The sequence below is a fragment of the Oncorhynchus gorbuscha genome, linkage group LG02 (assembly GCF_021184085.1).
Source record: "Oncorhynchus gorbuscha isolate QuinsamMale2020 ecotype Even-year linkage group LG02, OgorEven_v1.0, whole genome shotgun sequence".
Lineage (NCBI taxonomy): Eukaryota > Metazoa > Chordata > Actinopteri > Salmoniformes > Salmonidae > Oncorhynchus > Oncorhynchus gorbuscha.
The window spans coordinates 66,275,308-66,289,001 of record NC_060174.1 but is presented as its reverse complement, the minus strand read 5'-3'; the positions used below and the strand labels follow the sequence as shown (position 1 = coordinate 66,289,001).

Here is a 13,694-nt window from a genome sequence, read left to right as displayed (position 1 = left end):
TTCCGTCAGGCTGCCTGTTTTGTGTTAGTCCTTCAGACATGCCCAGGGAAAGGAGCGGCACTGTAGAAGTAGAAGGCTCTCAACCATAGATGTCAACGACCTATAACGATTGCACGGTTCACCTCTGTGGTCGACGCGCTTTTCCACAACTCAATCAATGGCTTGTTTTGACGTTGTTTTCCCCTGCCGTCCTGTGCTGCACTAGTCTGTGATTTGTGGATTTCGCTGCAGCGAGCCTGTGTGTGTGTGTGTGATCGAGAGAGAGACTGCAATGTGTGTGCTACTGAGAGAGGACAGCGGGAGGGGAGTGGGAGAGGGAGGGGGAGCCTGAAGCAGTCCTGGCTTTCGATAGAAGGGGGGAGATGGAATTGGAATGGCTAGGAGAAAATGCAGAAAAGGAGCGTAGGAGAAATGAATCAAAATGAAGAGGGTGTAGGAGGAGGTAAAGCCAGCAGTTTCACCTCCCCCTTAACATTTATTAGCCAAACAGTCGGGGCCAAAGTAAGAGACGGCTTCATTATTGCTTGGATGAAAGCACTCCGCGATCTATTTACACAAGCCCTTAGAAGATGCAGACTGGTCAGCTTGTTAGCATTTGGTGGTTTCCTATCTGCATTGCCTGGAGAACACTGTTCAATTGAGAAACATTATGGAGATGCTGTACAGTAGCCTAACCAGGCTTTATGCTGAGGTTTCTGAAATGGGATATTGCAGTGATGGTACTCGTTGGTTACTATCAAGAGGCCTGTTTGTTAAACGAACAATTCTACGTTTGTCATTAGATAAATGTTTGCGCTATAATTTGTTGTTTACCTTGAATTATGTTATGATGAAACCGGTTATTCTTCAATTTGTTATTTTCTTGACATGGCCAAATCACTCTAATTTGGCACACAGGAACGAGAGGTCATGAATAAATTGGTCCAAAAATAATAGCACTGATTGGCCTTTAGGTGGCACTGTTATAGGCAGTCTCATATAAACCCTCATAGCCGCTGCCCCGTTTGACCTAGACTTGAAACTTTCTAAGTAGGCATCTTTCCTCATGCTGAACATATTTGCCTCGAGGACCATCAGGATAGATTTTCCTCCATCTTGGAATTTTGGGGAAATCTTTGGAACTTCTCATGAACCATTAGTCAAAATGTATGTAGGGCCATAGTACACCTCCTTGTTTGAGAAAAGCTAATGGATTGGTTAAGAGATGGCTCTTATTATTGACATATCAGGAAATCAGATTTTACATGTCCATTTTAAATCCTTTGTAAATCTACTCCACAATGGCCTATCAAGTTGAAATTTGTTTAGGGTCATCAAGACATTACAATGATGATGAATCATGTTATGTTTGGCAGTGAGTCATCTGCTTGACGTATCCACTCACTACCAAATGCGGTTGTGAGAGGAAGCCCAGTAGCCGGCAGTGGGAGAAGATGGAACGAAATTGGGTTTTTGTCGATATTCTGAAAATCTACAGTACCAGTCAAAAGTTTGGACGCACCTACAGTGGTTCCTCCTTTAAAAGTTGTGAGCTTACACTGTGGGACATGGGAGGTACCCAGGAGATGGAGCACTCATTATGCATTTGGGTCCCAAGGTTTTTATATGACCAATCCTATCAAGTGGTTCCAATGACAAATTTGATGTGAGCCACCCATCCCTGGTGACTTACTTCAGCAAAGATGGCTGACAAAACATTACTGGGGAAGCAAATGTAAGTAGTTATAACGAGTCAAGCAAAACATTTACAATTGAGAGGATTATGTTAATTTAGAGACAAATGATTGCATGTTTTTCAAATCAAATCAAATCAAATCAAATTTATTTATATAGCCCTTCGTACATCAGCTGATATCTCAAAGTGCTGTACAGAAACCCAGCCTAAAACCCCAAACAGCAAACAATGCAGGTGTAAAAGCACGGTGGCTAGGAAAAACTCCCTAGAAAGGCCAAAACCTAGGAAGAAACCTAGAGAGGAACCGGGCTATGTGGGGTGGCCAGTCCTCTTCTGGCTGTGCCGGGTAGAGATTATAACAGAACATGACCAAGATGTTCAAATGTTCATAAATGACCAGCATGGTCAAATAATAATAAGGCAGAACAGTTGAAACTGGAGCAGCAGCACAGTCAGATGGACTGGGGACAGCAAGGAGCCATCATGTCAGGTAGTCCTGGGGCACGGTCCTAGGGCTCAGGTCCTCCGAGAGAGAGAAAGAAAGAGAGAATTAGAGAGAGCATATGTGGGGTGGCCAGTCCTCTTCTGGCTGTGCCAGGTGGAGATTATAACAGAACGTGGCCAAGATGTTCAAATGTTCATAAATGACCAGCATGGTTGAATAATAGTAAGGCAGAACAGTTGAAACTGGAGCAGGAGCATGGCCAGGTGGACTGGGGACAGCAAGGAGTCCTCATGTCAGGTAGTCCTGGGACATGGTCCTAGGGCCCAGGCCAGTTGAAACTGGAGCAGCAGCATGGCCAGGTGGACTGGGGACAGCAAGGAGTCATCATGTCAGGTAGTCCTGGGGCATGGTTCTAGGGCTCAGGTCCTCCGAGAGAGAGAAAGAAGGAGAGAAGGAGAGAATTAGAGAACGCACACTTAGATTTACACAGGACACCGAATAGGACAGGAGAAGTACTCCAGATAAACAAACTGACCCTAGCCCCCCGACACATAAACTACTGCAGCATAAATACTGGAGGCTGAGACAGGAGGGGTCAGGAGACACTGTGGCCCCATCCGAGGACACCCCCGGACAGGGCCAAACATGAAGTTTGTCATGAAGTTAATTTACTAACATTGCTATTTAGCAAGTTAGCTGACTAGCTAACATTAGCCAGCTAGCTAGTGTTATGACATGAGTATGAATTTGTCATTTGTGTTTCATGTTTTAGGGACTCCTGAGAGAACCAGCAAACCAGGGTGTTGTCTTGTGGAACAGTGGATGTAAAGAATCTAGCTTGCTTAAGCATTTACTGCAAATTTAATGTACAATTTGCCTTGATTATATTTGCCATGCAATACAGCTGAAGTAACATAGCTAGCTAACTATTTATTTACCTATTGTGTAGTGGAGGATAAAAATAACTGTATGCCTATGGATGTGTAGCTAGCTACAGTATGTAGCCAATCTATGAACCGACCGTCACACAGCTCCATATTTTCCGTTCTATGCTAACAGAAACCCAGTGGGTTTTTGGTTTTTCATGGAATAGAAACACCATAATATTAATAATTAAGCAGGTACCAGTCAAAAGTTTGGACCACCTACCCATTCCAGGAATTTTCTTTATTTTTACTATTTTCTACATTGTATAATCATAGTGAAGTCCTCACAACTAACACGTATCGAAACATGGGACCAACAGTTTACATGTTACGTTTTATATTTTTGTTAACTGTACAGCAGCTGGTGAACTACGGGGGAGCCAGCGATGATTGTGGGCAGACAGGCTCTGATTATAAACATCTTAATTATTGGCTAATATGTTGTCATGCATAGCCTTTTTTAACCAATTCTGTTAGTTATTAAAATAGGAATTTTGATATTACTGTTATCAACACACTTGTCACTCCCATTGTAACAACTCTAAATTGCTTTGGCACAGTAGGCTTAACCTCTCTAGGGTAGGGGGAAGCATTCTGAATTTTGGATGAAAAGCATGCCCAAATTAAACGGCCTGCTACTCGGGCCCAGAAGATATGATATGCATATAACTGGTAGATTTGGATAGAAAACACCCTAAAGTTTCCGAAACTGTTAGAATGGTGTCTGTGAGTAGAACAGAACTGATTTGGCAGGTGAAAACCTGAGAAAAATCCATTCAGGAAGTTTTATTTGTTTTGTAGTTTTCTATTCAATGCCATTATCCATTGACTTAGGACTCAATTTGCAGTTCCTATGCCTTCCACTAGATGTCAACAGTCTTTAGAAATGGTTTCAGGCTTGTATTCTTATGAGGGAGTAAGACCAGTCTGAATGAGTGTACCCTACCGTGTCGCAGAGCTTTTTCATGCGCATTCCAGAGAGAATGCATTTCTTGTTTACCTTTTATATTGAAGACGTTATTGCCCGGTTGAAATATTATAGATCATTTAGGATAAAAACAACCTGAGGATTGAATATAAACATTGTTTGACATGTTTCTATGAACTTTATGGATACAATTTGGATTTTTTTTGTCTGCCTGTTTTGACTGCGTTTGAGCATGTGGATTACTGAAGAAAACTCACAAACAAAATGGAGGTTTTTGGATATAAAGACACTTTTTATCAAACAAAAGGAACATTTATTGAGTAAATGAATGTCTTCTGAGTGCCACCATATGAAGATCATCAAAGGTAATGGATTAATTTTCTCTATTTCTGAGTTTTGTAACGCTTCTGCTTGGCTGGTTACTGTTTGTAATAATTTGTCAACTGGGCTATGTTCTGGGCTAGGTAAGTTCTGGGATAGGAATGCTTTCGCCAAAAAGCACTTTATAAATCTGACACCGTGGTTGGATTCACAAGAAGTTAATCTTTAAACCTATGTAAAATAGGTTTTGTTTTCTGAATTTTTATAATGACCATTTCTGTATTTGATTTTGGCGCTCTGCAATCTCACTGGATGTTGGCCAGGTCTAGAGAGGTTAATGTTGCATAAAACTTTGAAAGATCTGTTTCATAGGACACATACAGTACCAGTCAAAAGTTTGGACACACCTGAGGTTGGAACTGAAAATCTCCAATTTGGACTCATCATACCAAAGGACAGATTTCCACCGGTCTAATGTCCATTGCTCGTGTTTCTTGGCCCAAGCAAGTCTCTTCTTCTTATTGGTTTCATTTAGTAGTGGTTTCTTTGCAGCAATTCGACCATGAAGGCCTGATCCAAGCAGTCTCCCTCTGAACAGTTGATGTTGATATGCGTCTCTTGAACTCTGAAGCATTTATTTGGGCTGCAATTTCTAAGGCTGGAAACTAATGAACTTATCCTCTGCAGCAGAGGTAACTCTGGGTCTTCCTTCCCTGTGGCGGTCCTCATGAGTGCCAGATTCGTCATAGCACTTGATGGTTTTTGCAACTGCACTTGAAGAAACTTTCAAAGTTCTTGACATTTTCCGAATTTACTGACCTTTGTCTTAAAGTAATGGTGGACTGTCAATTATCTTTGCTTATTTGAGCTGTTATTGACATAATATGCAGTTGTTCTTTTACCAAATAGGGATGTCTTCTGTATACCACCCTTACCTTGACACAACACAACTGATTGGCTCAAACGCATTAAGAAGGAAAGAAATTACACAAATTAACTTTCAACCAGTCACACCTTTTAATTGAGATCATTCCAGGTGACTACCCCATGAAGCTGGTTAAGAGAATGCCAAGAGTGTGAAAAACTGTCAAGGCAAATGGTGGCTACTTTTAGGAATCTCATATTTATCCTGTTAAGGAAGTAGAGAATTCAGGCAGCTTTTCGCAGCTTTTTGTTAAAAATCGTGCAACATTTCAGCGCCCTGCTACCCTGCTGTTTTGATGTCTTCAATATTATTCTACAATGTAGAAAATGGTAAGAATAAAGAAAAACCCTTGAATGAGTAGGTCTTCTAAAACTTTTGACCTGTAGGTGTAAAGTGACTAAAGAATTGTTACTGCATTCAAATGTGGCAGCACTGAACCTTTTTGTCATCCTGTTAACCCCGTTCATTGCTGCTCACCGCTATTTATTATTATTAATTGTATTATTTTATTTGCTTACATTGATGTCTTCAATAGGCCACTAGGCTGTAAATAGGAGCTAAGTGCAATGGTCAGGTCAATCTGAGGAAGATGTCAGGTTGACGACGAAGTATCAGTCAGCTGTACTCATCTTGAACAGTGGATGAGCTAAAATACATCTCTGCCTTTTTTTTTATTGCTCAAACTTCTTTCTGCCTTAAATGAGTACTTTCTGAAGCTTTTCTTGGTAAGCCATTCTCTTATGAAATATTCAACATTTTGATTAATTTTATATTAAAAGTCATTATCAATTATTTAACAAGTTGATCGCAATGTTCCCCAATGCGCCTTGAATGTTAAATTGTGGTCGAGGGATATCTGATTGTTCAGCAGTTTTTAAGAATAAAGAAGATTGTAATACTTGCTTGTTTTCCATGCAGTGGTCTGGGGCTGTACGGTATGGCATTCGAAAGAATCGATTGCGGATGATAAAGACAAACACAGAGGACTACAGTAGGATTCTCAACCCAAACAGAAGGGATTAGGGTTAATACAGGTTAACACCAGCGCTATAGTGGAGTCTGACAGCATGGCTTTTTACCCTGAGTTTGAGGGAATGAGACAAAGGAGAGGGGAGGCTTAGCCCCATCTTCCTCCTCCTCCCAATGGTTCCTCTCATCCTTGTTTTTATTCTACTCTGGGCTAGTTGTGCGTTTTTAGATGAGGGGAGTGACTCAACCTCAGCCAGACATACAGTGGGGCAAAAAAGTATTGTCAGCCACCAATTGTGCAAGTTCTCCTACTTAAAAAGATGAGGCCTGTAATTTTCATCATGGGTACACTTCAACTATGACAGTCAAAATGAGAAAAGAAAATCCAGAAAATCACATTGTAGGGTTTTTAATGAATTTATTTGAAAATTATGGTGGAAAATAAGTATTTGGTCGATAACAAAAGTTTCTAAATACTTTGTTATATACCCTTTGTTGGCAATGACAGAGGTCAAACGTTTTCTGTAAGTGTTCACAAGGTTTTCACACCCTGTTGCTGGTATTTTGGCCCATTCCTCCATGCAGATCTTCTGTAGAGCAGTGATGTTTTGGGGCTGTTGCTGGGCAACACAGACTTTCAACTCCCTCCAAAGATTTTCTATGGGGTTGAGATATGGAGACTGGCTAGGCCACTCCAGGACCTTGAAATGCTTCTTACGAAGCCACTCCTTCGTTGCCCGGGCGGTGTGCTTGGGATCATTGTCATGCTGAAAAACCCAGCCACGTTTCATCTTCAATGCCCTTGCTGATGGAAGGAGGTTTTCACTCAAAATCTCACGATACATAGCCCTATTCATTATTTCCTTTACACGGATCAGTCGTCCTGCTCCCTTTGCAGAATAACAGCCCCAAAGCATGATGTTTCCACCCTCATGCTTCACAGTAGGTATGGTGTTCTTTGAATGCAACTCAGCATTGTTTGTCCTCCAAACATGACGAGTGGAGTTTTTACCAATCTGACCATATGACATTCTCCAACTCTTCTTCTGGATCACCCAAATGCTCTCTAGCAAACTTCAGGCGGGCCTGGACATGTGTCCCCCTGCTTAAGCCAGTACGTCTGGCACTGCAGGATTTGAGTCCCTGGTGGCATAGTGTGTTATTGATGGTAGGCTTTGTTACTTTGGTCCCAGCTCTCTGCAGGTCATTCACTAGGTCCCCCCCGTGTGGTTCTGGGATTTTTGCTCACCGTTCTTGTGATCATTTTGACCCCACGGGGTGAGATCTTGCGTGGAGCCCCAGATCGAGGGAGATTATCAGTGGTCTTGTATGTCTTACATTTCCTAATAATTGCTCCCACAGTTGATTTCTTCAAACCAAGCTGCTTACCTATTGCAGATGCAGTCTTCCCAGCCTGGTGCAGGTCTACAATTTTGTTTCTGGTGTCCTTTGACAGCTCTTTGGTCTTGGCCATAGTGGAGTGTGACTGTTTGAGGTTGTGGACATGTGTCTTTTATACTGATAACAAGTTGAAACAGGTGCCATTAATACAGGTAATGAGGGGAGGACAGAGGAGCCTCTTAAAGAAGAAGTTACAGGTCTGTGAGAGCCAGAAATCTTGCTTGTTTGTAGGTGACCAAATACTTATTTTCCCCCATAATTTGCAAATAAATTCATAAAAAATCCTACAATGTGATTTTCTTTTTCTCATTTTGTCTGTCATAGTTGAAGTGTACCTATGATGAAAATTACAGGCCTCATCTTTTTAAGTGGGAGAACTTGCACAATTGGTGGCTGACTAAATACTTTTTTGCCCCAATGTATATAGAGGGTGTAACACCCACCCTACAGTGAAACTGTTCTATGCGTCAAACCAATGAGAGCTTGGTCATGCTGGCCTCCTGACACAAACGTAATGGTTATTTAGTCTACTGATTTTCTCAGTCATTTCTTATTTACTCTGGTGTATATGAAGATGTGACATGGGTTTTTCACCACAGACCTAACTCTCATTTGGACTATTTTGTATAATTTAGATGAAAAAATGTGTGAATCTAATCTAGCTGCAGGAAATTTGTGGAATGATTTTACCTGGTGAAGCTGCAGGGGGAAATTGATTTTGCTTCAATCCATAGTTATTCAGCCTGGACAATGGAGGATGCACGTCCCATGGCAGAGGATCTATTCTAGACCATGGACAGCAGTGCTTGGCATTCTGAACCGTACAGAACAGTACTGTCAGAGTGTCGAAAAAAACCCACTGAGGCAATTTTCACAACACTGTCCGAACTTTTGCCAGTTGACAAATTGGTGAATATTTGAGGCAAACTGACCTGATTTTTTTTGTGTGTGTGTGTGTGTGTGTGCCTTTCTCTTAATCATGAATGGCCAATTTGGAAGCGGTTTCATGGATCCGTAATTGATCACTGAGTCCAAAGAAGAGGCCCTGAAGCGTTTCCCAGATGCATTGTCCTCAAAGGGCTGTTTTTTTTTTTTCTCTTCCCGCCCACTTGAAGCAGTCATTCTGTAAACGTAATATATATTAAACTAGGTTTGTTCTTGATGGTTTCCCAAGTTATTAACAGCAAGACTCACAAAACAGTTAGTAGAGAGCAGGTAGTGTCAGGGCACAAGCTACATCTCATATTCTTACATAACTAGAGAACAAGAACGATCCAATTGGTATGCTTTTTTATTTATTTACATCAACATTGAATACCAAATGGAATGAATTGCAGCATACTGGAATCATATCCATCATCCTGATTCAACCATGGACTAGTTTTGCCCTTCTCAAAGTTTACAAACTTTATTTGGTTTTTGAACCAACATTTTAAATGCAGACCTGCTCATACAGTGCATTCGGGAAAGTGTTCAGACCCCTTGACTTTATCCATGATTTGTTATGTAACAGACTTAATCTAAAATGGATTAGGTAATGTTTCATCAATCTACACACAATACCCCATAATGACAAAGTGAATACAACAGGTTTTTGGAAATGTTTAATGTATTAAAAATAAACATACCTTATTGATATAAGTATTCAGACCCTTTGAACAGATCTGGGGAAGGGTACAAAATAAATTCTGCAGCATGGAATGTCCCCAAGAATACAGTGGCCTCCATTTTTAAATGGAAGAAGTTTGGAATCACCTAGACTCTTCCTACAGCTGGCTACCTGGCCAAACTGAGCAATCAGGGGAGAAATGCCTTGGTCAGGGAGGTGACCAAGAACCTGATGGATACTCTGACAGAGCTCTGGAGTACCTGTGTGGATGTGTGGGGATGTTTTTCAGGGGCAGGGGCTGAGAGACTAGTCTGGATCGAGGCAAAGATGAACAGAGCAAAGTACAAAGATCCTTGATGAAAACCTGCTCTAGAGCGTTCAGGACCTTAGACTGGGGGCGAAGGTTCACCTTCCAACAGGACATCGACCCTAAGCACACTGCCAAGACAACACAGGAGTGGCTTCGGGACAAGTCTCGAAGTGGCTCAGCCATAGCCCGGACTTGAACCCGATCAAACATCTCTGGGAAGACCTAAAAATAGCTATGCAGCGACGCACCCCATCCAACTTGACAGAGCTTGAGAGGATATGTGGAGAAAAATTGGGAGAAACTCTCCAAATACAGGTGTGCCAAGCTTGTTGCGTCATACCCAAGAATATTTGAGGCTGTAATTGCTGTCAAAGGGGCTTCAACAAAATACTGAGTAAAGAATCTGAATACTTATGTAAATGTCATATTTCATTTAAAAAAAATATATTTTTATTTTATACATTTGCCAACATTTCTAAAATCCTGTTTTTGCTTTGTCATTATGGGGCATTGTGTGTAGATTGAAGAAAAACAATTTAATCATTTTTAGAGCAAGGCTGTAACATAACAATGTGGAGAAAGTCCAGGGGTCTGAATACTTTCCGAATGTCCTGTATACGCAGAACAAAAATAAACTCAACGTGCAACAATTTCAAATATTTTACTCAGTTAGTTCATATAAGAAAGTATTTCAGTTGAAATTAAAGGAATTAGCCCCTTTATCTATGGATTTCACATGACTTGGAATACAGAAATACATCTGTTGGTCACATACCTTTTAAAAGAAAAAGGGAGGGACGTGGATCGGAATACCAGTCAGTATCTGGTGTGACCACCATTTTGCCTCATGCAGCGCAACACATCCTCTTCGCATATAGTTGATCAGGCTGAGGTGATGGCGGCAGGTGAATGGCACGACAATGGGCCTCAGGATCTCGTCACGGTATCTCTGTGCATTCAAATTGCCATCGTGTTCGTTTTCCCCCATGTGTATCAAGAATGGTCCACCACCCAAAGGACATCCAGCCAACTTGACAAAACTGTGGGAAACATTGGAGTCAACGTGGGCCAGCATCCCTGTGGAGTCCATGCCCTGACGAATTGAGGCTGTTCTGAGGGCAAAAGGGGATACAACTCGATATTAGGAAGGTGTTCATAATGTTTTGTACACTCGGTGTAATTTTAGGTTAGTTTTACAGCTTTTGTCATTCTTATTTGATTATTTTACATGTGATAAAGCCACAGAGGGCCAGAGAACTTTTGTGTACTTCAAAATTAAGTTACTTAATATCCTTAAGTTACCAAAATGCAGGTAGTTTACTGGTAAACTTAGAAAGTTCCCAGTAATTTCCCTTTGCAACCCTAATTATGACCAGAGGCTTTTTTTAAATATATTTTTTTTACCCATAACAGTAGGAGTAAAATATCTAAATGCTCAGCTCTTACTGTACAACCAATCTTCTACTTTGAGATGCTTTGTGGCTACAGGCCCTGTAATTAGGTCTGCAGTACAGTATGAGTGCTAGCTCTGTGTATGCTTACTAGACTATATGCTGTTTTGAAGTGTGTAGTAGAGATTTGATTTGAGATGGTCTAAGATCTTGAGACTTGAGCAGTAGCCTATACTATCCTCATTTATATTCTCTCATTTCTTCGCTCTCTCTGCGTCTCGCTCTCTCTGGCTGTGGCTTCTCGCTCTGTGTACCCCAGGGCACCTAAGACAGATGTGCAGCAGGGCACAGGGGAACATGCAGTGCATATGTTGAGGATTAGCTGGGATTCTGGGATTGTTTTGCTCACTGATCACATTGTGTATTCTGCGCTGTGTGTTTTGGCCTGATAGTGCACACAGAGGATGGGACTCAGTGTGACGGTATTGAGTGTTGCAAGTCATTTGATTTGGGACTGAACGCAGAATGACCTCACACCCTCCAAGACCATTTGCACTTCAGCAGTGTTTTTGCATTTTCAGGCACTGCTCTCACTCTCTCGGTCCCTGGTGTTCTGTATCATGCAGACTGTCTTGTCAACCGTTTTGTCATTTTAGCATCTCTCTCGCTCTCCTTTTTTGTCTCTGCACAGACCAACATCCCCTTCCTCCAGAACGTTCTGAGTAACGATCAGTTCCTGTATGGCACCGTTGACACCCAGTTCATAGATGAGAACCAGGAGCTCTTCAATCTTAAGCCGGTCCAGAACAGAGCCCAGAAGCTGCTGCACTACCTGGGTAAAATTGTGTTCAACTCACTGCAGTTACATGTAGTTTCTTGCATTATGACTCTGCTTGAACTCCATTTCAAACCATTGTTTATTTCAGAATTCTATGTTTCTTTGTGTGTGTAGATTTTATATTTGACATTTTAGACATGTCAACACTTACTCAGTCATCTGAAGAGCAGCTAATGATAGTCTTGATTCATTTAACAATTAAAACTCCCCTCCCCTAGATCAAGAGGTGAGTTAGTTAGATTAATTCATGCCTGGCTGGCACGAAAGACTATTGACGGCACAGCTGTTTCTTCAAGCATCGCCTACCCATGAAGTGTGTTGTATTGTTCATCATGTTAACTATTGAACTCTGACATCATCTGTTCACACAAATGACACCTTTACTATGAGTCATTATTTTCCTTGAAGATATGCTGTCTGGGGTGTAGTATGTTTGTCTCCCATATAATGATTTTGGTTGGTTTGAAATGCCTACAACGACGACCAACTCAGGGTTTTATGACCCCCCCCCCTTCCTGCTGTCCGGTTTCAGGTCATGTGATGGTAAATGGCCCCACCACTCCCATCCCAGTGAAGGCCAAGCCCTCCTCTATCGATCCTGTGATCCCACCCATTCCTCTGGGTAAGACTCCAACCCTACACAACCTCCTACCAGCTTAATGTAAAACATCTATTTTTTTCTTGTAGCAGTCCATTTTTGTCTTGATTTAGTCAGTACAACATAGTGAAAGCTGTATGTATTGATGTGGATTAGGTGAGCCTCCAGTTGGGTTCCGTGAAGTCCTCTTAAGGGAGGGTCCAGAGGGCTTTGCCAAGGCGGTGCGTGCCCACAAGGGTCTGCTGCTCATGGACACCACCTTCAGAGATGCCCACCAGTCTCTCCTAGCCACACGTGTCCGCACCCACGACCTCAAACAGGTTGCCCCCTTCGTGGCCCATAACTTCAGCAATCTCTTTAGTGTGGAGAACTGGGGAGGTGAGCAACACTTGTAGCCTCTACTCCTTTATTCTCTATCTTTCTACTATCACACTTTTCTCCATCTCAATCTGCGCTTTCTGCTTTGCTCTGGCCCGACTCTGCCACCTGCCTCTTTCAGTGGCATCATTTATAGACGTTATGTTTTCAAAAGTCACAGTTTTCAATTTAAAGGTCAAATGGAATCAACTGCTAGGGTGAAGGGAAAATATGACACTGCCCCAGGGCCAGGTTCACATCGTTGAGCAGAGCAAGTGAGTCGACTACTGCGTCTGGGTTACTCAGGAGTGGGCTCTCCTCAAGTCTGTTTTGAAGTTGATACGGGCAGACTGGCGGTACGTTTCTAAGTAAAGACTGAAGAAAAGTCTCCGTCTCTCTTCATCTGTAGCAAAGTGACTTATGAAATCCATGTTTTATTTGGATAGCACTTTTTACCAACTAAGGCCGCAGAAAATCATCTTGGCCCCCTTTGAAGCAAATCTATTGTGACAGTGTCCAAAAAAAAATGTTTTTGATGTTGAGGGTGCTGGACATCAGACTAGGGAGGAAGTCCATCACTCTGGAGGACTAGGAAAGTTTGTCTATTCAGGGGAATCTGTCCATTTTACTGTCTGTTTATGGACTTTCTTGTCAATGGAGTCTGTTGCTATGGCAGATATTGATCTTTCCTCTTCTGAGTAGGTGCCACTTTTGATGTGGCAATGCGTTTCCTGTGCGAGTGTCCATGGAAACGACTGCAGGAGCTGAGAGCTCTGCTGCCCAATGTGCCTTTCCAGATGCTGCTGAGAGGAGCCAACGCTGTGGGCTACACCAACTACCCCGACAACGCAGTGTTCAAGTCAGTACCTCTGCCCTGGATCAAACACCCCTACTCCAACTAGAACACACATCGTCTCAACCCCAGCCTTCAGTTTGACGGTCATCGTCTGCATAGTATTTCTTGAAAGTATCACCCTTAAACCCAAGGGTTCTTCATTTGA

General features: G+C 42.1%; 1 protein-coding gene across 2 annotated transcripts in view; it reads left to right on the top strand.

Moving 5' to 3' along the window:
• Positions 1 to 13,694, top strand: part of LOC124007758 (pyruvate carboxylase, mitochondrial-like) — a 92,876-nt gene that overhangs the window by 57,425 nt on the left and 21,757 nt on the right. For both annotated transcript variants that reach the window (XM_046318500.1, XM_046318496.1), the window contains exons 11-14: positions 11,592 to 11,736; positions 12,271 to 12,360; positions 12,493 to 12,714; positions 13,396 to 13,552. In XM_046318500.1, coding sequence (XP_046174456.1) covers positions 11,592 to 11,736; positions 12,271 to 12,360; positions 12,493 to 12,714; positions 13,396 to 13,552 — 614 coding nt within the window. The remainder of the gene's footprint in view (positions 1 to 11,591; positions 11,737 to 12,270; positions 12,361 to 12,492; positions 12,715 to 13,395; positions 13,553 to 13,694) is intronic.